This window comes from Mustela putorius, unplaced genomic scaffold (genome assembly GCF_011764305.1).
Source record: "Mustela putorius furo isolate JIRA1106 unplaced genomic scaffold, ASM1176430v1.1 tig00003858_pilon_pilon_pilon, whole genome shotgun sequence".
In the NCBI taxonomy this organism is placed as follows: domain Eukaryota; kingdom Metazoa; phylum Chordata; class Mammalia; order Carnivora; family Mustelidae; genus Mustela; species Mustela putorius.
The window spans coordinates 3,430,758-3,453,303 of NW_025422010.1; the positions used below are offsets into that span (position 1 = coordinate 3,430,758).

Here is a 22,546-nt window from a genome sequence, read left to right on the forward strand (position 1 = left end):
CTATGATGGATATCACCCACCAACCTAGAATCTAGTATATGTCCAACGTGAGGGATGCAAACGGCCAAAACGAAATTCCATTGACAAAGGAATCTAAGTATAGGTTTGTACTGCCTGCGTCTCCCTTCTTGGACATGCTTTCCTGTCTCTCCAGTTCCAGGGGTGGTGCTACCAATAACCCGGCACCAATAGCCTGGTGTTTTTTTCTCAATAGTCAATCATTCAACAAATATTTCAGCATCAGGTCAGGTCCAGACGCTGTGCTAGGTAGGCCCAGCAGTGAACAAGACAGACAAGATCCCAGCTCTCTGGTAATTTCATTCTAGTGCGGGGTGCAGGGCGTGGAGACAGGTTACACGGACCTGGTGGGAACAGGGTCAGCCAGGGGGAATGCGAGAAGATTAACTAGAGAAACAGCAGAATCCGGAGCCTACTAGGTCTTCAGGCCAAGCCCAGAGGACTCTGCATTTTACTTATCACTTAAGAGCTAATGATAGCCAGATTGCAGTTTACGGTAGACTTCCTAGATCACTTAATCCTTTTGATCCAACCTTCACAAATCACCATTTGTGCTTGTTGAGTCTCCTGGCCACTCTGGGTCCCTTGGCCTACATCAGGCCACCTCGGGTCTAGGTCAGCTGGTCCTTATCTGCTGGTCCCCGCAGTCCCCACGGCCATCTCCTACCAGAGCCCCTTGGACCCACTCAGGCCTGTCCGCCCGTTTGTCTCCCGCGGCACGGGACCCCCTGAGCCCCTCTGCCAGCCAAGTCACCTCAGTGCCACGCCTCCAAGGCCAGAGAGATTCGGCATGCTCTTTATGCTTTGTTCGCTGATCAGGTTTTCGAAATGCCGCTGCCTCTCGACTCCAGCTGTTTTCCTGCCAGAGCGGGGCCAGCCCGCAGCGTCAGCGCCCCCGGCGGCGCACCGCAGCCCAGGAAGGGAGTGGCTGCAGCCACCTCCTCCTCCACCACCCCCGCCACCCCCGCCACCCCCGCCTCCTCCGCCTCCTCCCCCTCCTCCTTCGCCTCCTCGGCCTCCTCCACCTCCTCCCTGGCTGCCGGAACGCGGGAGCGGCCGAAAGCGGCGCACGCCCCGACCGTCACTACCGTGCTCCTGATTGGCCGCGCCATGTAACGTCACGGGGAGGGCCCGGGCGGCAGCTGGGAGCCAGAACCCGCGCGTGCGCAGATCGAGAGCACTGGGCGGAGGGGGAGGTGGCCGGTAGCTTCTCCCGCGTCCGCCATTTTGTTGCTGTGGCTCCTGGGAACGGGCTGGGCAAAAACCGCCCTGGAGGCGCGACGCTCCTGGGAGTCCGGTGCTTCGTGTGGCGGCGGGGATCACTGCAGAGACTTGGGGGGGCGCGGAGTCGGCGCGTTCCGGGCCAGGAGTGATTGAAAGCACCCTCGGTACGCCAGGCAGCCTGAGAACCCCGGGGCGGCCTCCGCTGCGGCTCGGCTTCTCCCGTCCCGACCTCGGGCTGTGCCCTGCATTCCCCGGGCCGGTTCCCTCCGTGAGGCGGTCCCGGCGCAGCGGGCGGCGGTGGAGGATGCTGCGGGCCCGGAGCCGAGAGGAAGGTGCTGGCTCGGCCCTGTAATTGCGCCTCGAGGTGTGCCAAAAGGCCCTTCCTTGGCCGCAAAGCCGTCTGTCGGGCAAAGGCGTCCAGAACAGACGAGAGCAGCCGCCGCCCCGAATCGCCGCAGAGCCGCGGTCCGACACCATGTCCTCCGCTAGGTTCGACTCCTCAGACCGCTCTGCCTGGTACATGGGGCCGGTGTCTCGCCAGGAGGCTCAGACCCGGCTCCAGGGGCAGCGCCACGGTATGTTCCTAGTTCGCGATTCCTCCACCTGCCCCGGGGATTATGTGCTGTCGGTGTCCGAGAACTCGCGGGTCTCCCACTACATCATCAACTCGCTGCCCAACCGTCGTTTTAAGATCGGGGACCAGGAGTTTGATCACTTGCCGGCCCTGCTGGAGTTCTACAAGATTCACTACCTGGACACCACCACGCTAATAGAGCCCGCACCCAGGTACGCTAGCGCCCGCGCTTCCCCGGGCGCACAGCTGGCTCCGACCGCCGAGGAGGGTAAAGAACGGTTCGCTTGGGATCGAAGAGTAGGGGGTGGGGGGGTGATTGAACCCGTTTCACCCCATTCTGAACCAAGTGATTTTCCAGAAGGCGTTCTGAACGGAAGAATAGTGTCAGGATCTGGGTCACTGGATGAGGGGATGCGTTTTAAATTTGTTAAACGGCGGTTGCATAGCTAAAATGCCCGCTTTTTGCCTTTAGTCACGTTATCTATTGGGTATCCTACTAAAGAGTTTTTGTTTTTAAACCTTTTTTGGACCACAGACTTCTTTGAGAATCTTAAGGTAGCTGTGGCATTTCTCTTAAGGTAGCCGTGGCATTTCCCCCTCCCTAAAATTGCACGTACACACAACTTTACACACCATTCAAGGTTCTTGGGCTCCCTGCTCCGGTTTGAGAACTCTTGGTCTGCAGCCTTTGGAACAAATAGTCAACAAATGGAAATGCCTGAGTCTTTATAGATACAAACCTTTAACGGTGAAATAACAGAACTGTATTAAAAAAAATTTAAATATCAGAACTGTATATTGATACCTTGGTGCCAGGTTTGAATTACACCAGACACCTTTTGTTTTGTAGTTACAGAAGGTGCACCGGCTTCAGCGAGGATATATTTTTGAATTTTTATTTTGTAGTTGACCCCAAGCTGGACCATTAATAGGCCAGAAATCCATTTGATTAAGTTCTAAGGAGTAATAAAGCTAGAATGTTAATAACAAAGGGAAATTTTTGAGCTACACCTTCTTAATTCTATCCTAGTTGAAGACGTACGTTTTGTACATTTGTAAGTCTAAATGATTTAGTAAAGTTAAGCATCCAGGTCTTCTTTTCCAAGTAGAATGCATTATTTTATTTGATGATTTGCTTTAACTTGTCTTCAGTGTTTTATTACGTTTCTTTTATTTAAATTATGCCAAATTTGAACTGAAGAAATTTCCTGGAATTTTTTTAAATGAAAGGTATTTTACTGCCCATTTTGCTTCTTGAACTTATGTTTTTGAAGTTTAGGGTGCTCATTTTTGGAATGAGGTGTTTCTGACTTTATAGATTTGCTGAGAAGATAGTCCTCTGAGCTTTAACCATTAAGAGCTATGATAATTAAGGAGCACCCACTAGATGGGTAAGTGTTGCTTCCATGGAATAAGAGGAAACAAAGCCATGACAGTATAATGACTGTAAGATTAACTGCTGAACTAAATGGACTTTAAAAACTGGGAGAAAGTGAATATAAATCAAATAGTGTATAACAAAGACCTAGGCATCAAGAATCTGATTGGTGAAATCTCCAGGTCCCCAGAGATGCTGGTAATTGGAGTCAACTTTGAGCACAGTATATTCTAATATGAGGGGTTGGAGAAAAGATTAGAACCAGCTATGAGATTTTTAATATATTTCAGTGAATTACTTTTCCAACTCATGGAGATTAATTAATAGCATTAATTTCAGGCATTTATTAAGCCATGCTATGTGCAAGGCATTGTGCTTGCTTTGAGGTGACAGGTATTACTGCTGTTTCAGAATGTGCGAGTAAATGGTTTGATCTCCTTCTAGAGAGAAAAAGGAGTATGCTGCGGTGGCCCTCATTACCAACAAAAACAACTCCACATTTTTCATACATGGGCCTTTCCAGATACCAGACATAACTTTTCTGTTTTGGATGCCTGTCCTCCTCCCTGTCCCCACCTTGTTCTTCCTTTAGTGCAGTCCCATTAAGCAACTCATTTAATCCCTGGTAGCAGTTCTTGCCTACCTTCTCACACTTTTGTACCTTTGCTCCACCTGTTGGTTGGGCTCCTGGCTCTAGGTTGACTGCTTAACCCCACCCCACCCCTCACCTCACCTATTGAAATCTTAACTGCTGGGGCGCCTGGGTGGCTCAGTGGGTTAAAACCTCTGCCTTCAGCTCAGGTCATGGTCTCAGTGTTCTGGGATCCAGCCCCACATCAGGCTCTCTGCTCAGTGGGGAACCTGCTTCCTCCTCTCTTTTTGCCTGTCTCTCTGACTACTTGTAATCTCTATCAAATAAAATCTTAAAAAAAAAAAAAAAAGAAATCTTAAATGCCATTCCAGGCCCCTCAAATAATAGGGCCTTTCCCTGACCCTCCCACTTACATGCAGCTGTAATTGTTTCTCCTCCTCTTCACTTTCTGCCCCAGGCATGTTGCTGTAATTTAGGTTTTTATATTCCACCGGTATCTCAGGACTGTGATCACAATTCTGTTTGAATTCAATCTGGACTGAATTTACTTTCTTAATCTTTGGATTTTCTCCCCCAGCCTAAAATTCGAAGATTGGTTTGATAGGTTTTCAGACTTTATAGAAAACTAGAGGTACCTTGTAAAGTCTTGGCCAAATGGAAGTCAGTTTAATGCCTCTTCACACCTCAAACAAGATACTTTAAGTGGTTTAGGCATCAAAACTGAGCTCATTAGGCCAGAGTTTCGTACCCTTTTGCTAAAAGTTCATTTTTTAAATATTGCTTATTGAAAAATTAGAATTGTATGACTTTCTTGGAACTTAAGGACTGGTGTTTGTTTTCCAGTCTGATCTTTTTTATTGGAATGTTCCGCAACATTTAGTTTTATATTTTTTTAAAAAGATTTTGAGAGGTGCCTGGGTGGCTCAGTTGTTGGGCATCTGCCTTCAGCTTGGGTTGTTGATCCTGGGGTCCTGGGGATATTCCTTGGATATTCTTTTTTTTTTTTTTTTTTTTTTTTAATTTCATTTATTTATTAGAGAGAGAGATCACAAGTAGGCAGAGAGAGGAAGGGAAGCAGGCTCCCTGCTTAGCAGAGAGCCCGATGTGGGCCTCAATCCCAGGACCCTGGGATCATGACCTGAGCTGAAGGCAGAGTCTTTAACCCACTGAGCCACCCAGGTGCCCTTCTTGGATATTCTGTCTCTCTGCCCCTCTCCAACTCTCCTTGCCTGTGTTCCCTTTCTTGCTGTGTCTCTCTCTGTCAAATGAATTAAAAAATTTTTTTTTCATTTATTTGAGAGAGACAGAGCCTGCGCAGGAGAAAGAGCATGAGCTGGGGGAGAGGCAGATGGAGAGGAGGAGGCAGACTCCCAACTAAGCAGGGAGCCCAGTGTGGAGCTCTATCCCCAGACACTGGGATTATGACCCAAGCCAAACACAGACATTTAACCAGCTGAGTCACCCAGGCACCCCTAGTTTTATATTTTTATTCAGATATTTACAAGAGTTATATCCCAGTGATGGGGACTGAGAACAATGGATGGCCAACGTACTTTCTCCACAATAGAACTTCCTTTTTATTGGAATAGACAAACTAAAATAGGAAAATAAATGAAATACAACATTAATAAATGCTATGAAGGAAATGAGGCTGAGCAGAGAGAATATAATAGGAGGGACCTACCTGACACAGTGTGGTCAGGGAAAGCCTGAAGCTATCTATCTAAGGGTAGAGAAGAGGCAAGCCTTGGTAAAGTCTGGGCTAAGAAGGGGGGAAGAGCCTTCCAGTAATAGGAAAAAGCTTACACAAAGTCCTGAGGTCAGAAAGATAGCTGTTGGGTTGGAAGTGTGGTGCTTAAATATAGGGGTTCTATAAGAAGAGTTAGGGGATGTAATGGTGAAGATAAGGCAATTGGATTTTTTTTTTTTAAGATTTTATTTATTTGACACAGAGAGAGAGATCACGAGTGGGCAGGGAGGCAGGCAAAGAGAGAGGGTAGCAGGCTCCCTGCTGAGCAGAGAGCCGGATGCGAGACTTGATCCCAGGACCCCAAGATCATGACCTGAGCCGAAGGCAGAGGCTCAACCCAGTGAGCCACTCAGGTGCCCCAAGGCAATTGGATTTTATTTCAGATGCAGTGGGTGCCATTGAAGGAGTTTGAAGCACAGGAGTGATCTGGAGTTGTCACTGTTATCTGGGTGCAAAAGGATGGTGGCTGATGATGTATTTGTCACAGGTCATATAGACTGATCTAGAGCTGTGACTTGGAGGTGCCTGTTTTGGAGTTGATTGATGTTGCTGATGGGAGGGAATATGGTGAGGGAAGAGAAAGGAAGAAACAAAGATGACTTGGTACATTTGTAACTTTGTGTCCTCTCAGTTTATCTTATTAATTGCTTTTTGTATTTGTCTGTGGTGTTCCTGTGGTGGATTTTAAATTTAACCCCCAAAAAAGTGTCAAATATCATGTCAGATGGCTTTTGTTGATTGAATGGCCCTAAAGGATTCTTGCAGAATGTGGTTGTAATTTTTTTTTTTAAGATTTTAATTTTATTTATAAGAGGGGGAGCTAGTGCCAGGGAGGAGCAGAGGGAGAGGGACAGGCAGACCCTGAGATCATGACGTGAGTCAAAACCAAGAGTTCGGCACTTAAACCAGCCCAGCCACCCAGGCATCCCAGATGTAGGGGTAATTTTTCTGTTATAGTTCTGGTAGATAAAACCTGTGGTGGTTTTCACTTCCAATTTATTTGACTATAAATATTTTTAAGATCTGTTCACTAAGTTACAGTTAATATTCAGGTAGGGACTCCTGGGTGGCTTAGTTGGTTAAGCATCTGCTTTCAGCTGGGGTCATGATCCCAGGGTTCTGGGATTGAGCCCCGCATCAGGGAGCCTTCTCCCTTTCCCTCTCTGCCTGGTGCTCCCCTGCTTGTTATCTCTCTCTCTCTCTCTCTCTCTCTCTCACTGGCAAATAAATAAAATCTTCTTTAAAAAACATTTAGGTAAGTGCTGGTGTTTTTTATTTAATGGAGGTGATTTCCAGTTTAACAACAGAATGTTTCAGAAGTTTCCTAAGTAAATTGTTTAGATATGAAAGCCATTTTCCTGTGTTTTAGAAGCTGTGTTTTGCATAGCTTGCTTTGTTTATATAATTCTCTAGCTTTAGCTTATGCAACTATATGAAGGCTAGGAGGAAAAGCTGAAAAGTAAAGTTTTTTAACTGAGGCAGGTGGACCCTTAGAGAAAATCTTTGATTTTTGTCAACAGACATTGCAAATCTCGTGTACTTAGTAACACGGAACTAACGTTGACTCAACAATCCCTGTCATATTCTTGAGAAGGTTACTGGTGCGGAGTTTGTTTGTTTAAGATTTATTTATTTGTCAGAGAGAAAGAGCGCAAGCAATGGGAACAGCAAACTCCCTTCTGAGCAAGGAGCCCCGTGTGGGACTCAATCCCAGCATCCTGAGGTCATGACTTGAACTGAAGGCAGACACTTAATTGACTGAGCCACCCAGACATCCCTGGTGCTGAGATTTTTTTTTAAAAGGCCATTTCCATGCTGTCTACTATGATAGAATAGTTGAAAAAGGATGCCCAGCTTAACCTGAGTGCGCAGAAGAGGGCCCTCCCACTTGTGAAGCAGAAGCCAAACCCTGCATGGACCAGAGGATGCCACTGACCACATGGTCATACCACCCACATCACCTTTTCTAAATATTTGAGGGAACTCAAATCTGGACTTCTAGAATTAGGAGTGGAGGAGATTACCAGTAATTTTGATTAGCATAGAATTTGGCACTGTGAATAAACCTTTGATTTTCCTCTTACCAGTAGTTTAAATCATCTGAATTTGATTCAGATAAGATACAAGAACATGGTCATTATGCTGGGAGTGGAAGCTTGCCCAGTTAAGAGTTGTGTTCCCAGGGTATGTAAAGTACTGGTAGCCATTTGATTTGTGACTTTTCTCTTATTTAAAACTCAAATGCAGGGGCGCCTGGGTGGCTCAGTGGGTTAAGCCGCTGCCTTCGGCTCGGGTCATGATCTCGGGGTCCTGGGATCGAGTCCCGCATCGGGCTCTCTGCTCAGCAGGGAGCCTGCTTCCTTCTCTCTCTCTCTCTGCCTGCCTCTGAGTGTACTTGTAATTTCTCTCTGTCAAATAAATAAATAAAATCTTTAAAAAAAAAAAAACTCAAATGCAGATATATATTTTTTTTAACTGTAGAAAGAATTTTTTCTTTTTTTCTTTTTTTTAAAGATTTTATTTATTTGACAAGACAGAGATCACAAGCAGGCAGAGAGGCAGCAGAGAGAGAAAGAGGAGGAATCAGGCTTCCCATGAGCAGAGAGCCCGATGTGGGGCTCGATCCCAGGACCCTGGGATCATGACCTGAGCTGAAGGCAGAGGCTTTAACCCACTGAGCCACCCAGGCGCCCCAAGAATTTTTTCTTTTGACCTAAAGAGTTGGACTAGATTATTTCTAGGTTTCCTTCAGGCTAAAATATTTTAGTTGTTCCTGATAAGTAAAAGGGGACAGTGCTTATTAGTGGGAGTTCACATTATTTTAGAATCAGAGCTAAGATCACACCACGTAAGGTGGGGCCATTAGGCATGTGGCAACTAGTCTGGAATGATGACTGAGAGCATGGATGGAACAGTGGTGAGCTGAAGAGGCTTGGACAGCAAACCGAACGGCATACAGGATTTCTTTGTCTTTATAACAGAATTAAACCGGATATAGAGAATTGGGGTGCTGAAGTTTCTGTGTTTTCAGAAGGAGGGGAAAAAAGGATAGAAACAGGAGTGGGAAATGCTTCCCTATGTCTTTGGCATTTTATTTTTCTTAGCAGGAATTTCACTGTATTTGAGCCAGAGTTAAACCAAAGCCTAGTACTAGTCTTAAGGCATGTAATGGGAGTTATCTTGGGTTTTAGCTCTTGAAAAGTTCAGTATATTGAACAAGTTAAAATAGAATACCTTGGGAGCTTAAAAGCAAGAATGATCAACTGAGGGGTTAGCGAAGGCTTGAAAGAAGAGATGAGGAGGGGAGAAAAAGGTGGTGGGGGCTCAGCTCTGTCTGAGGATTCTCTGCCTCTGCCCCCCCCAACTTGTGACACTCTCTCAAGTCTGTATATTTATTTATTTATTTATTTATTTATTTTTTATTTTTTTTTTTTTTTAGGATTTTATTTATTTATTTGTCAAAGAGCAAGCGAGAGCGAGCACAGGCAGACAGAATGGCAGGCAGAGTCAGAGGGAGAAGCAGGCTCCCTGCGGAGCAAGGAGCCCGATGTGGGACTCGATCCCAGGACGCTGGGATCATGACCTGAGCTGAAGGCAGCTGCTTAACCAACTGAGCCACCCAGGCGTCCCTCAAGTCTGTATATTTATATTTATATATTTATGTGTATACATATTTATATTATAAGCTTTATGTGTTTATATTATATATTATATAAAATATTTTATATATTTGTATTATATACAAGGATAATATAAATATATGTTAATATATATATTTAAGATTTATTTATTTGAGAGTGAGACAGAGCAAGCAGAGAGAGAGGGAGACAAGCAGACTCCAGTGAGCAGGGAGCCTGATGCTGGGCTCAGTCCCAGGGCCGAGAGATCATGCCCTGAGCCAAAATCAAGTCTGCATTAACTAACTGAGCCACCCAGGCACCCCAATAAATAAATCTTTAAAAAGAATTTTGTTTTCCAACTTTTTACTGTGAAATACTTTCATACATACAAGAGAATATGTATATACGTGTATATAATACAATTCACCAATACCCATGGGACCCCTTTATTATTTATTTTTTAAAGATTTTATTTATTTGACAGAGATCACAATTAGGCAGAGAGAGAGGAAGGGAAGCAGGCTCCCTGCTGAGCAGAGAGCCCGATGGTGGGCTCAATCCAAGACCCTGGGATCCTGACCTGAGCCGAAGGCAGAAGCTTTAACCCACTGATCCACCCAGGCACCCCCATGTGATCCCTTTAAAAAACTAGATTACCAGTACCTTTGAAATTCTCTTCTCAGAGGTTGTATTCCTTCTTTTGCATGAGGGAAATTTTAGGCTTAGAAGATATTAACGCTTAGGTTTAAAGACAGTGTTTTATCTGTGCTTCATACATGAAGCTGAGAGTGCTTTTTACCTAAAGGAGAGGAGGTTAATTGATGAGGTAGGAAAAGCCAATTTCCAGTTAATCATCCAGGGCCTTCCTACTCAGTACGCTGTGGACTGTAGGCATAAGACAGGGAGAAGCCTGGGTCTTAGAGTATTTGAATGGGCTTAGAAAACTCGTTGTATGTCAAATTTATTTTATTTTTTAAAATATTTTATTTATTTATTTGAGAGAGAGAGCACAAGCACGGTGAGGGGCAGAGGGAGAAGCAGACTCCTCCATGAGCAAGGAGCCTGACGTGGGGCTCAGTGTCAAGACTCCAGGATAATGACCTGAGCCAAAGGCAAGTGCTTAACTGATTGAGGCACTCAGGCACCCCTCTTTGTATGTAAAATTTAAAGAGGAGTTTACAGGTGCTCTTTTACAGTCTTGAACAAGTCAAAATGAGAAACAATGAATTGTTACAGTTTTATGTACATATTACTTTGGGCTGTGAGACCTAATAGAAAGGGCAAGATAATCTGCCCTGGCATCATGGTTTCATGTCTGCAGTGGAATTTATTTGTAATTTGCAGGGAATTTTGATGAATACAGGAGTTTAAGGGTATCAGGTGAAAGACTTTGGAATTTATGTCAGGGATGTGCAGCTGGGAGATGGATGTGAAATTTAGGGATATCTGTGCATGTACTAAATCAGGAAATGAGCCTTATTGTCATTATAGCAGTATAATGATGGAGAAAGTATAAGCTATCCCTCCATTGTTGTCAGATTTGCATACATCTTCTCACCAGGGATGTATTGAAAGTTGAAAAGCATGCTCTGCTCTTTTAACCCAGTAATCTAGACAGTGAATCAGCAAACTTTCAATAAGGGGGGCAGATAGTGAATATTTTAAGCTTTTAGACCATATAGTCTCTCATAGTTTCTCAACTATGCCCTTAACAGCACAAAAGCAGTCATAGACAATACTGTAAATGAGTGAGTGAGTTTGGCTGTGGTGTAATAAAACTTAATAAAATTATACAGTAGGCTGAATGGCCTACAGGCCGTAGTTTGCAGACTCCTAGGCCAGACTCAAGTTTTTGTATAGTGTACTGAAGCTAAGAATGGTTCTTATATTTTTGAAAGGTTGTATTTTAAAGAAAGATGAATATATAACATAAGCCATATGTGTATTCCGCAAAACCTCAAACATAGACCAATCTTTTAAAAAGTTTGTCAACCTTGAGGGCCTTACCAGTTTGTGCTTATAGGAAAGAGCAGTGTGCCCTGTGAGTTGTGGGGAGCCTGGGAAAGGGAGCATTTTGAACCTTTGGGCCTCTAGTCTTGTTCTGATTTAGAACCCAAATATATGTAAGCCTGTCTTCAACAAAATCTTTCAATTCCAAAGAGGGCTAGTTTTCAGCTTCTAGTGCATTGCCTCTTTGCCTGTTTTCCTGCTCCTTAACAGAACTCATTCCTTCCTTTGAGTGCTCCTCAACCCTATCAGCTTCTGTCATGGTACATTAGTTACTCTTTTTGCTGTGTTTTTGTCTTCCAGTCTCTAACTATGCTAAATTGGCAGTCTTTTAAGAGCAAGAACTTGGTTTTAATTCATTGTCTCCCATGTTCTCAGTATGTAGTGATTCTAGTGGATACCTGGGTAGATGAATTTCATTACTCTTAATCCCCACTGAAACTGTACTAGTGTCCTCTTAGTTTGTATTGTAGAACTAACTGCTTTGGGGGCACCTGGGTGGCTAAGTGGGTTAAACCTCTGCTTTCAGCTCAGGTCATGATCTCAGGGTCCTGGGGTTGAGCCCCGCATTGGGCTCTCTGCTTGGCAGGGAGCCTGCTTCCCCCTCTCTCTCTCCCTGCCTCTCTGTGATCTCTCTCTCTGTCAAATAAATAAATAAAATCTTTTTAAAAAACAAACAAACCCAAAACCTAACTGCTTTTAACTTTTTAAGTATACGAACAATGAAATACCCTTGGATGGGGTCTGAGATGGAACTGATAGTGCTTTTAGTAAAGTATCTGAGATTTATGTAGTATTACCCAAACTTCTTACAGATTGTCTGTGGCCCTTGAAATAGAGGTAAGGTGTACCTTAAAGAGTGTAGGAGTAGGGAGCTGATCTGGGTGCTCAGCAACAACCAGGAACTGTTGTGCATGTTTCACGCACAATCTGACGTTAATTCCCATGCACCCAAAACACGCAGGGTTTATTCCTAAGGCTGACTAGCTCTCTGGTTATGAGTGAGTACTCTAGAACCAGACTGCCTGAGTGCAAATCTAATAACTCTGTGTTTGCATTGGCTTCCTCATATGTAAGATGGATCTCAGCAATCACAGCAATCACAGGATTGCTGAGAGGATGAAATAATTTAAAATCTATACGGACTGCAAACAGTGCTTGGTACAGGTAGTAAGTGTCAACTCTTATTACTGTTGTTTCTGCTGCTACTCCTGCTATCTCTTTTTTTTTTTTTTCCCTTAAGATTTTATTTATTTATTTGACAGAGATCACGAGTAGGCAGAGAGGAAACACAAACGGGGAGTGGGAGAGGGAGAAGCAGGCTCTCTGCCAAGCAGGGAGCCTGATGTGGGGCTTGGACCCAGGACCCTGGAATCACAACCTGAGCCAAAGGCAGATGCTTAATGCCCAGCTGCACCAGAGGTTTTTTTTTGTTTGTTTGGTTTGGTTTGGTTTGGTTTTAAGATTTTATTTACTTATTTATTTGACACAGAGAGAATGTGAGTGAGCACAAGCAGGGGGAGCAGCAGAAGGAGGGGGAGAAGCAGACCCCCCCAGAGATTCTAGAGGTTTTAGATCAAGCTCCTAATCACCATGGCATAATACATAGACTGTTGTTAATTCAGTTGTCAGTATACTATATTAAACTAGTCATTTACATTTAAAAGATTGAAGTTTTGCCAAATTATGAAGACTGCCTTTTGGAAAATAGTGTGGCAGTGTGTACCAAGGGCCATGAAAATGGCTCTGTTCTTTAATCTGGAAATCTAGGCTTTACAAAAAATCTAATACTGAGATGGTTCATTTGGTTGGGCATCCGACTCTTGGTTTCGGCTTCCACTATGATCTCAGAATCCTGAGATTGAGCCCCAGGTTGGGCTCTGTGTTGGGTGTGGAGCCTGCTTAAGATTCTCCCCCTCTCTGTCTCCCCCTCCCACCCCTTAAAAAATTGAATATCAAAAAACTATGTTAAAAAGACTTTGTGATGTTGATGATCAAATAGGGAGAAAGAAAAACTAAATATCCAGAGACACAGGGATGCTTAGTTCCTGCAGGCTCACAGACTGACATGTCATCCTGACAGAGGTAAATAAATGATCATGTAGACCAGTGATACAAGGAGACACCTGTGGTGTGGTATTTGGCAGAAAAACCAGCATGTGCATACACAAGACTCTTTTTTAAGAAAGCCATAAAGTTTGGTGCCTGCGTGGCTCCATCTGTTAAGCGTCCAAATCTTGGTTCAACTCAGGTCCTGATCTCAAGGGTCATGAGATTCAGCCTGGCTTTGGGCTCCATGCTCAGTGGGAGTCCGCTTAGATATTCTCTCTCTGTGTCCCTCTCCCTGAGTGCGAGCACTTTCTCTCAAATGAATAAATCTTAATTTTGGCCAGTGGAAGGGATGAAAAGGTAGCTATGATGGGGCAGGAGCTGTAGGACTTTTTTTTCTCTTTTGTTGGAAGGGGGTTGTTTTTAAGATTTTATTTATTTGACAGAGAGAGATCACAAGTAGGCAGAGAGGCAGGCAGAGTGAGAGGGAGGAATAAATAAATAATCTTTTTAAAAAAGATAAAACTGGGGCACCTGGGTGACTCAGTGGGTTAAGCCTCTGCCTTTGGCTCAGGTTGTGTTCTCAGGGTCCTGGGACTGAGCCCTGCATTGGGCTCTCTGCTCTGTGGGGAGCCTGCTTCTCCCACCACTCTGCCTCTCTGCCTACTTGTGATCGATCGATCTCTCTGTGTCAAATAAACAAATGAATCTTAAAAAAAAAAAAAAAGATAAAGTGGAAAGCATGGTCAGTGGTTAAATATGTATTTCCTATCCTGGCTTACTCTCTCTCAAGACTACTCTAGAACTGGGCTCTGGTGATGGTTCTGCAGGTGTAGTCCCTTCAGAGGTGCAGACTCTTTGGATGAAGCCCAGGGTTTATAACTCTGGTGTAGATTCTCTGCTTTAGAAAAGTTAAGTGGTGGGAGGGACCAAATGGTAAAGAATTTTTTCTTCCGAAAAGTTCATGTATATGCAACTTCTCAGAACATTTCTTAGGTGAATAGAGACTTCTGTACTTCTTTTGAAGAAGAGGCATTACGAAAGGGTGTACTGGAGAACAGGGACTGCACTTTTATAACTGACCCTGGGAGGGCATTCTGCAGCTTACTTGGCAAATACATGCTGATCGTCTGAGCACAGCAGAGTGGTGTGGTGGTGTCTATGGACTGATGCTTTGATGAGAGCTCTTGCTGGTGAGTTCTGCTGTGAAAAGTTCCCTGTGTTTTTGCTCAGATGATTTATGTATAAAATGCAGTATGGTGTATAAACCCTTTTCTGGTTTTTGTATTTTGAGGGACACAGATGCCCAGGAAAGTGTGCAGGAAGCATGCCATAGATTACAACCAGGAGGAAAAATGTCTGACAGGGTCCTAAGGAGGGCAGCTACTGAACTTATTCAGGATTTTTAAAATAAATTCAGATCACTTGTATCTCTGTGTAAACAAAAAGTGAGTGTGAAACAGAGATGGTGTGTATGTGTGTGCACTTGACATATGTGATTTAACAAGGTCTGTTCAGAGCATGAAAGTGTCAGAACCTTCTTAACTACTGAGAAGATAGGGAAATAATTCATCATAGAGAAGAAAGGTTTACATAAAAGTTTGACAAACACTGGTATTAAGATTTTTCTATTAGAGTTAATTTTCTTTCTCTCTGAAGGTACCCAAGCCCACCAATGGGATCTGTATCAGCACCCAACCTGCCTACAGCAGAAGAAAATTTGGAATATGTACGGACTCTCTATGATTTTCCTGGGAACGATGCTGAAGACCTGCCCTTTAAAAAGGGTGAGATCCTGGTGATAATAGAGAAGCCCGAAGAACAGTGGTGGAGCGCCCGGAACAAGGATGGCCGGATTGGGATGATTCCTGTTCCTTATGTTGAAAAGCTTGTGAGATCCTCACCACATGGAAAGCATGGGAATAGGAATTCCAATAGTTACGGGATCCCGGAACCTGCTCATGCCTATGCTCAACCTCAGACCACAACTCCTCTACCTGCAGTTTCCAATACTCCTGGGGCAGCGATCAACCCTTTGCCATCCACACAGAATGGACCTGTCTTTGCAAAAGCCATCCAGAAAAGAGTACCCTGTGCTTATGACAAGACTGCGTTGGCATTAGAGGTAAATTTTACAGGGTTGGTTTTTGGGTCCTTTGACATTCGGTTTTCATTTTTTTAAATTTTGTTTCTGCAGAGTTACAACTGCTCATTTAAAGTTCTGTTCAGGGGAGTAAGATGGCTGGGTGATTTTGGAAGATCGACTATGAATGTCCCACATGACTCTTTTGTCCTTTCCTATTCCTTGTTTCTCCCAAGGTGTAGTCTCTTGTAGTAGTTGGTTTTCTTCCCAGTAAGAATAGATCATGGTTAATAGAAACGCATGACATAGAGATGAAATCAGCATACAGGTGGACATATAGCCACTTGAAAGTTCCATATTTCTAACACCATGATTAATTGAGGAGAAATACAAATAAGTGTCTTAGAATTCCTCTTCGGCTAGGCAGAAGATATAAGTTTAAAATATCTCAGACCAGGGTGCCTGGGTAGCTTAGTCAGTTACCTGTCTGCCTTCTACTCAGGTCACGATTCCAGGGATTGAGCCCCATGTTGGGGCTCCACTCAGTGGGGAGTCTGCCTCTCCCCCTGCTTGTACCCACACGCTCACTCTTTCTCAAATAAATAAGTAAATCTTTAATTAAAAATATCTCAGGGGCACCTGTATGGCTTAGTTGTTAAGCACCTGCCTTTGGCTCAGGTCATATTCCCAGGGTCCTGGGATTGAGCCCTGCATCCGGTTTTCTGTTCAGCAGGAAACCTGCTTCTCTCTCTCCCACTCCCCCTGCTTATGTTCCTTTTCTCACTGTCAAATAAATAAATAAAATCTTTCACCAAAAATAAATAAATAAGATAAAAACATCTCAGACCTTACTTACTAGATTTTTTTTTTTTTTGGAGATTCTTGCAAAGCTTAGCATATAACTGTGGCTTTCTGAACCAAGAAGTCCTGAAGATCAATGTTGATAAGCCTGTTGAGGGCATAAAACTGTATCACAGAAAGTAGAAGTTTGATGAGACATCTAATAAACCTAGAGTGACGGCCATAAATGAGCACAAACCCTAGAGGAAGAACAGAAGGATTTGAAAAATGGATTTTTTTGGGTGCCTGGATAGCTCGGTTAAATGTCCCAACTCTTTTTTCTTTTTCTTTTCTTTTCTTTTTTTTTAAGATTTTCTTTATTTATTTGAGAGAGAGAACATGGAGAGGAGAAGGTCAGAGAGAGAAGCAGATTAACTCTCCATGGAGCTGGGAGCCTGATACAGGACTCAATCTTGGGACTCTGGGATCATGACCTGAGCCGAAGGCAGACGCCCAACCAATTGAGCTACCCAGGCACCCCAAGTGTCCAACTCTTGATCTCAGCTTGGGTCTCAATCTCAGGCCCATGTCAGGCTTCATGCTGGGTGTGGAGCCAATTTAAGGGGAAAAAAAGATTTAAAAAAAAATTCGTATTTTTAGAACAGTCCAGTATATTTTTCATATTATTTTTGTAAGGTATAAAATATGTGCAGTGGGATGGGCCCTAAATACTGACGTGTCAAAACATGGAATTTGATGCCGCAAATCCTAGCTCTTCACTTGTTGATAAGTTGTGAAAATGCTTTGTGAGCTGCAGACTACTAGGTAAATAAGTATCATAAAATTACAGTTGAATACTCTTTGTTGGTATTATCAAATTGCATATATGTTGGAGAAGCTGAGGTTAAGCTAGGGATTGTTCTCTCTGTATTCACCCCAAGGTCAGAGTAGGGCAGGGTTGGAGACAGCTTAGATATATGATGGAAGGATGAAGTAATGGAGTCTGTTGCCTCAAAAAAGCAGAACTTAGGGGTGCTTGGGTGGCTCAGTGGGTTAAAGCCTCTGCCTTCGGCTCAGGTCATGATGTCAGGGCCCTGGGATAGAGCCCCACATCAGGCTATCTGCTCAGTGGGGTACCCTGCTTCCCCCTCCCTCTCTGCCTGCCTCTCTGCCTGCTTGTGATCTCTCTCTGTCAAATAAATAAATAAAATCTTTAAAAAAAAAAAAAAAACTTAACCCACAGAGCAGGCTGTCCACAGATAAAAGCTAGCATTGATTTTGTGTGTGTGTTTTTTTCATTGGTTATCCTCCATTTTCTCTGGATGAAGAGTAATGTCCAAGTGAACTACACCTGAAGGTTTGTTTCAGAGTCTGATTACTTCTCCTTCTCACATTGACTGTAAAGGAGGAGTGAGCTACCGAGGCTTTTGGCAAGGAACCACGTCTAGGGAGGACCCACATGCTTTCAGTGCTTCCCAGTGGAGGAACAGGAAAGAAACCATGCTGAATCCTGGCTGAGTAAGCCTTCCAGCTTCTCATCCCCACACAGACCTGCCCCTGCACGTGTATACACCTTTAGCCTAGTTCATACATCAGCACCTTAAAATTACATGGGGTGTTCTGGGCTCTAAAAATCTTCCTTTCACATCTCTTGTCTCATCGTAGGAATAGAGAGCTAGGACTCAGAGAGTTGTTGTGACTCACATGTGTTAGACACATGGGGGTCAAGGCACCCAGACAGAATTCCAGGTTTCAGAGAGAAAGTCAGGAATTGGGCTCTTACTTGAGCTAGGGTTTAAAGCCTTACTCCATTTAGGTCACCTGCCTGTTGACCTCCACTTTAAGATGTGCGCGCATTTCAGAAACTATCTCAGGGCACCTGGGTGGCTCAGTCATTAAGCGTCAGTCGTCAGCTCAGTTCATAATCCCAGAGTTCTGGAATTGAGCCCTGCATCAGGTTCCCTGTCATGCAGGAAGCCTGCTTCTCCCTCTCCCACTCCCCCTCTGGCTGTCTCTCTGTCAAATACATAAAATCTTTAAAAAAAAAAACAAAGAGGGACGCCTGGGTGGCTCAGTTGGTTAAGCAGCTGCCTTCGGCTCAGGTCATGATCCCAGCATCCTGGGATCGAGTCCCACATTGGGCTCCTTGCTCCGCGGGGAGCCTGCTTCTCCCTCTGACTCTGCCTGCCACTCTCTCTGCCTGTGCTTGCGCGCTCTCTCTCTGACAAATAAATAAAATCTTTAAAAAAAAAAAAAAAAAAAAAAACAAAGAAAACCTGTATGTCCTTTGCCTTGCTCAGACTGTGCATGGGGGCAGGGGGGTTGTAGAGTGGGAGACCAGGTACTATAAAGGGGATCTTTCATTTATTTTTTCCTTTTTTTAAAGATTTATGTATTTGAGAGAGCGCACACATGTACAGAAGCTGGGGCAGGACGGGGACACAGAGGGAGAGGAAGAATCATTGAGCAGACTGCACTCAACAGGGAATCTCAACATGGGGCTCTATCCCAGGAGATCTCAGATCCCTCAGATCATGACCTGAGCTGAAATCAAGAGTTGGCTGCTTAACTGAATGAGCCACTCAGGTGCCCATAAAGGAGATCATTCAGAGCTTGGTGAGCAGATATGTGGGTAGGTGCCTTAGACTAGATGAGGATTAAGAGCCCGGTTAATGATGTATATTTTAAGATAACCCACATATTTGGCCATTAGGCAGTTCTCCTTGTTTCTCAGACTCCAGAAAGAGGTCTCCATACCTGAGTCTCTTCGTGACACTACCCCAGCTGTGTAAGTCTCATCAAAGACTTGCTTTGGTGTTTCACAAAGAGTGTAAGGAGGACCTGAGAAATATACTTTTGCCAAATTCCGTTTAATGGTATTTCTTATTTTGTATATTTAAATGAGACTTTTGGCTGTAGCATAAGTAAATAGTTCTATGAATTACATTATCTTCTAGAACTTAATGCTTGTCTGATCTTGTTAAAAACAACTCTCTTGAGATTTTTGCAATTAGGTTACCAGGAAAAGTATTAAAATAAGAAAGGTGAAATAAGTAGGACAAAATGTGCCAGTAACTGAAGCTTCCTTATTTCCCTTGATGGTGTTAGTGAGAACGATGAGGGCTTAGGTGAACTTTATTTGATGAATTATTTCACACTTTTTTCATAAAACTTGACTTTGAAAAGAACATTCCTGCAAGTAAAGAGAGATTTTATTTATTTTTAAAGATTTTATTTATTTGGGAGAAAGAGTGCACACACGCACATGAGAGACAGGGTGAGGGGCGATGGAGAAGCCAACTTCCTGCTGAGTGGGGAGCCTGATGAAGGGCTCGATCCGGGGACTCTAGGATCATGACCTGAACCAGAGGCAGACGCCCAACTGACTGAGCCACTCAGATGCCCATAAAGAGAGATTGTAAAACAGGTCTGTGTTTAGCTATTTTTCTCTCTTGCTTACCTCTTTTCAAGAAGTGAGTTGACCCTTGGGATTTAATTTGAAAAGGAATACTTGGTACCTGTGGTGCAGAAAAGCAAGATGGTCAGGGAATGATCACACACCTGCATTCAAGTAGTGGCTTTCTGTGGTGTGATCTTGGGCAAGTTAAATTCTTTAGAGTCTAAAGGCATCCTTGTTCTAAAAGTTGAAGTGAGTTGGTTCATTAATCATTCATGCAACCAGCCTGTGAGGGACATCTTGTTGTAGGGTCCTACCACCAAGGTTCTTACCACCTAGTGAGAGACTAGAGACAGTGGTGTGGTAAGTGCTCTAATAACACAGAGTAGGAGGGAGAGTGGGTAATGGGGGAGTAGAAGATGGAAGTGTGGGTATTTGTCTGAGAAGCCTTTCTGGAGGAGGTGACCCTTGAACTTAATTTTGAAGGATGAATAGAAGTCAGTTGGGTGAAGTGCAGAGAGACATTCCTGGCAGAGGGAAGAGCTTATGCGGACAAGACTTGATACCTCCAAGTAGCTGCAGGTTGGTGCAAGTGTGCAGTATGTTGGGCAAAAGCAGCACAAAGGAGAGGAAGGGGGCTGTGGACATGTCATCAAAGGGCTAGGCTGAGGAGATGAACAGTTTTCTTATGTTGCCTTCACCGAGGCATAAAATAGCCAATTTCTCACAACTGATGGCAGTTCTGAAGTTTGCAAACTACTTACCTTTTTACTGATTTTTTTTTTTAAGATTTTGTTTATTTATTTGACAGAGAGAGATCACAAGTAGGCAGAGAGGCAGGCAGAGAGAGAGGAGGAAGCAGGCTCCCTGCCGAGCAGAGAGCCCGATGTGGGACTCGATCCCAGGACCTGAGATCATGACCTGAGCCGAAGGCAGCGGCTTAACCCACCGAGCCACCCAGGTGCCCCTTTTTACTGATTTTTTTTTTAATTATTTTTTTATTTTTTTTTTAAAGATTTTTATTTATTTATTTGAGAGAGAGACAGTGAGAGAGAACATGAGCAAGGAGAAGGTCAGAGGGAGAAGCAGACTTCCCATGCAGCTGGGAGCCTGATATGGGACTCGATCCTGGGACTCCAGGATCATGACCTGAGCCGAAGGCAGTCGTCCAACCAACTGAGACACCCAGGCGCCCCCTTTTTACTGATTTTTAAATAATTTAAAGCAAATCCTTGAATCTCCCTCCCTATCATTATCATTTTCACACACTTGAATTCCAGTACACTTTCCTGACTAGAAAAGAATGGAAGGAGCTTTCTTAGCATTGTCCTTAACTTTGGGGCTGCACACCTGTATGATTATTTGCTGTATGAAAATTTGAATCCAAGCATCATCTTTTTTTTTTTTTTTTTAAGATTTTATTTGACATGGCAGTCGCGGGGAGAGCAAGCGCAACCAGAAGGAAGGACAGGCAGAGGGAGAGGCAGGCTCCCTGCTGAGCCAGGAGCCCAGTGTAGGCCTTGGTCCCTGGACTCTGGGATCATGACCCGAACTGAAAGCAACTGCTTAACCTGTGGAGCCACCCAGGTGCCCCTGTATCCAAGCATCTAAATGGAACGTTGGTGGAACTTTCCCCTGTGGTATGGCTTAAGAAAACAGTTGGTGAGGGGTGCCTGGCTCAGTCAGTTAAGCATACAACTCTTGATTTCAGCTCAGGTCTTGAACCCTAGGGTCGTGAGTTTGAGCCCCACATTAGGTTTTATGCTGGGCATGGAGCCTACTTAGTTTTAAAAAAAGTTGGTGACAGTAGGGATCTGTGGGAATCAGAGTTGGTGGAACAGATTCTGTGGGGGAAGAATAACATTTTCTTGGCTTCAAGTGAAACTTCAGGTGACTCAGGAAGAGGAAGAAAGGCATGTTGAAGTAATGGATCATTCAGTCCACCCAGCTTCCTAATGCTTTTAGCTTTCTGCAGCATCTAAATCCATTGGCCCTCTGGTCTCAGCTTGGGCACCTCCAAAAACACTTCTTTAGCAAAGGTTTACTGAGTACTTACTAATGTGGCGGGCATTGTTTTTTGTTTTTGTTTTTTAAGAAGATTTTATTTATTTATTTGACAGGCAGAGATCACAAGTAGGCAGAGAGGCAGGCGGGGGGCGGGGCAGGGAGCAATCTCCTTGCTGAGCAGAGAGCGATGTGGGGCTCGATCCTAGGACTCTGGGTTTATGACCTGAGCCGAAGGCAGAGGCTTTAACCCACTAAGCCACCCAGGCGCCCCTTGCTTTTGTTTTTTAAAGATTATTTATTTATTTATTTATTTGACAGAGTTGGAGGGGAAAGCAGACTCCCTGCTGAGCTGAGAGCTGGATGTGGTGCTCGATCCTAGGAACCTGAGATCATGACCTTCCATGAGCAGAAGGCAGAGGCTTAACCCACTGAGCCACCCAGGCACCCTTGTGGCAAACATTGTTAAGGACATGCGAGTTCAGTAGTGAAAGAAACAAAGGTCTCTGTCCTTGTGCAAGTTCTAGAATATAGTCTCATGTGTGATTCCTTTTAGCTCTCCCATCAGGGAGAAACAACTATGAGTCCAGTTCCTGTGTTTGCTTAGCCCAGTGTGTGACCCTAAGGTTATCCCTTTTCAGGTTTGGGAGGAGGTTGCGTTTCTTTTTTTGTCATACACCATCTGTACAGTTATCTGAATCTTTTAAAATCGTTACTATGTCATCTGGCATATTAATCACCCCCCTTAGTTTCATGTTAACTGCAGGTTTCATAAAAGCACGATCCAGATCTTTGTACTCAAGTCCTCCTCTGCAGTCCTTCGTGATCTACGTCGCATATCTAAAAAAAGATAATGAGGCTTGTTTGGCATGACTTGTTCTTGATTGAGCCCATACTGCCTTCTAGATACCATCTGTTTGCCAATTACATTCAGAATTTTGTCCAGGTTTGATTTCATGCTCGCCTTTTACATTTTATAGAATCCATCATTGTCCCTGTTTTAACAAAACCAGGAAACTTGACCCTTTGTAGGTCTACCAGTGTCCTGTGTTGTAATGTTCTGTGGCAGG

General features: G+C 44.1%; 1 protein-coding gene across 1 annotated transcript in view; it reads left to right on the forward strand.

Moving 5' to 3' along the window:
- The first annotated feature begins 1,203 nt into the window (after nt 1–1,203).
- The window catches only part of CRKL (CRK like proto-oncogene, adaptor protein), a 41,388-nt gene continuing 20,045 nt past the window's right edge, over nt 1,204–22,546 (forward strand). Inside the window, exons 1-2 of the mRNA XM_004742557.3 lie at nt 1,204–2,028; nt 14,872–15,337. Coding sequence (XP_004742614.1) covers nt 1,718–2,028; nt 14,872–15,337 — 777 coding nt within the window. The 5' untranslated portion in view covers nt 1,204–1,717. The remainder of the gene's footprint in view (nt 2,029–14,871; nt 15,338–22,546) is intronic.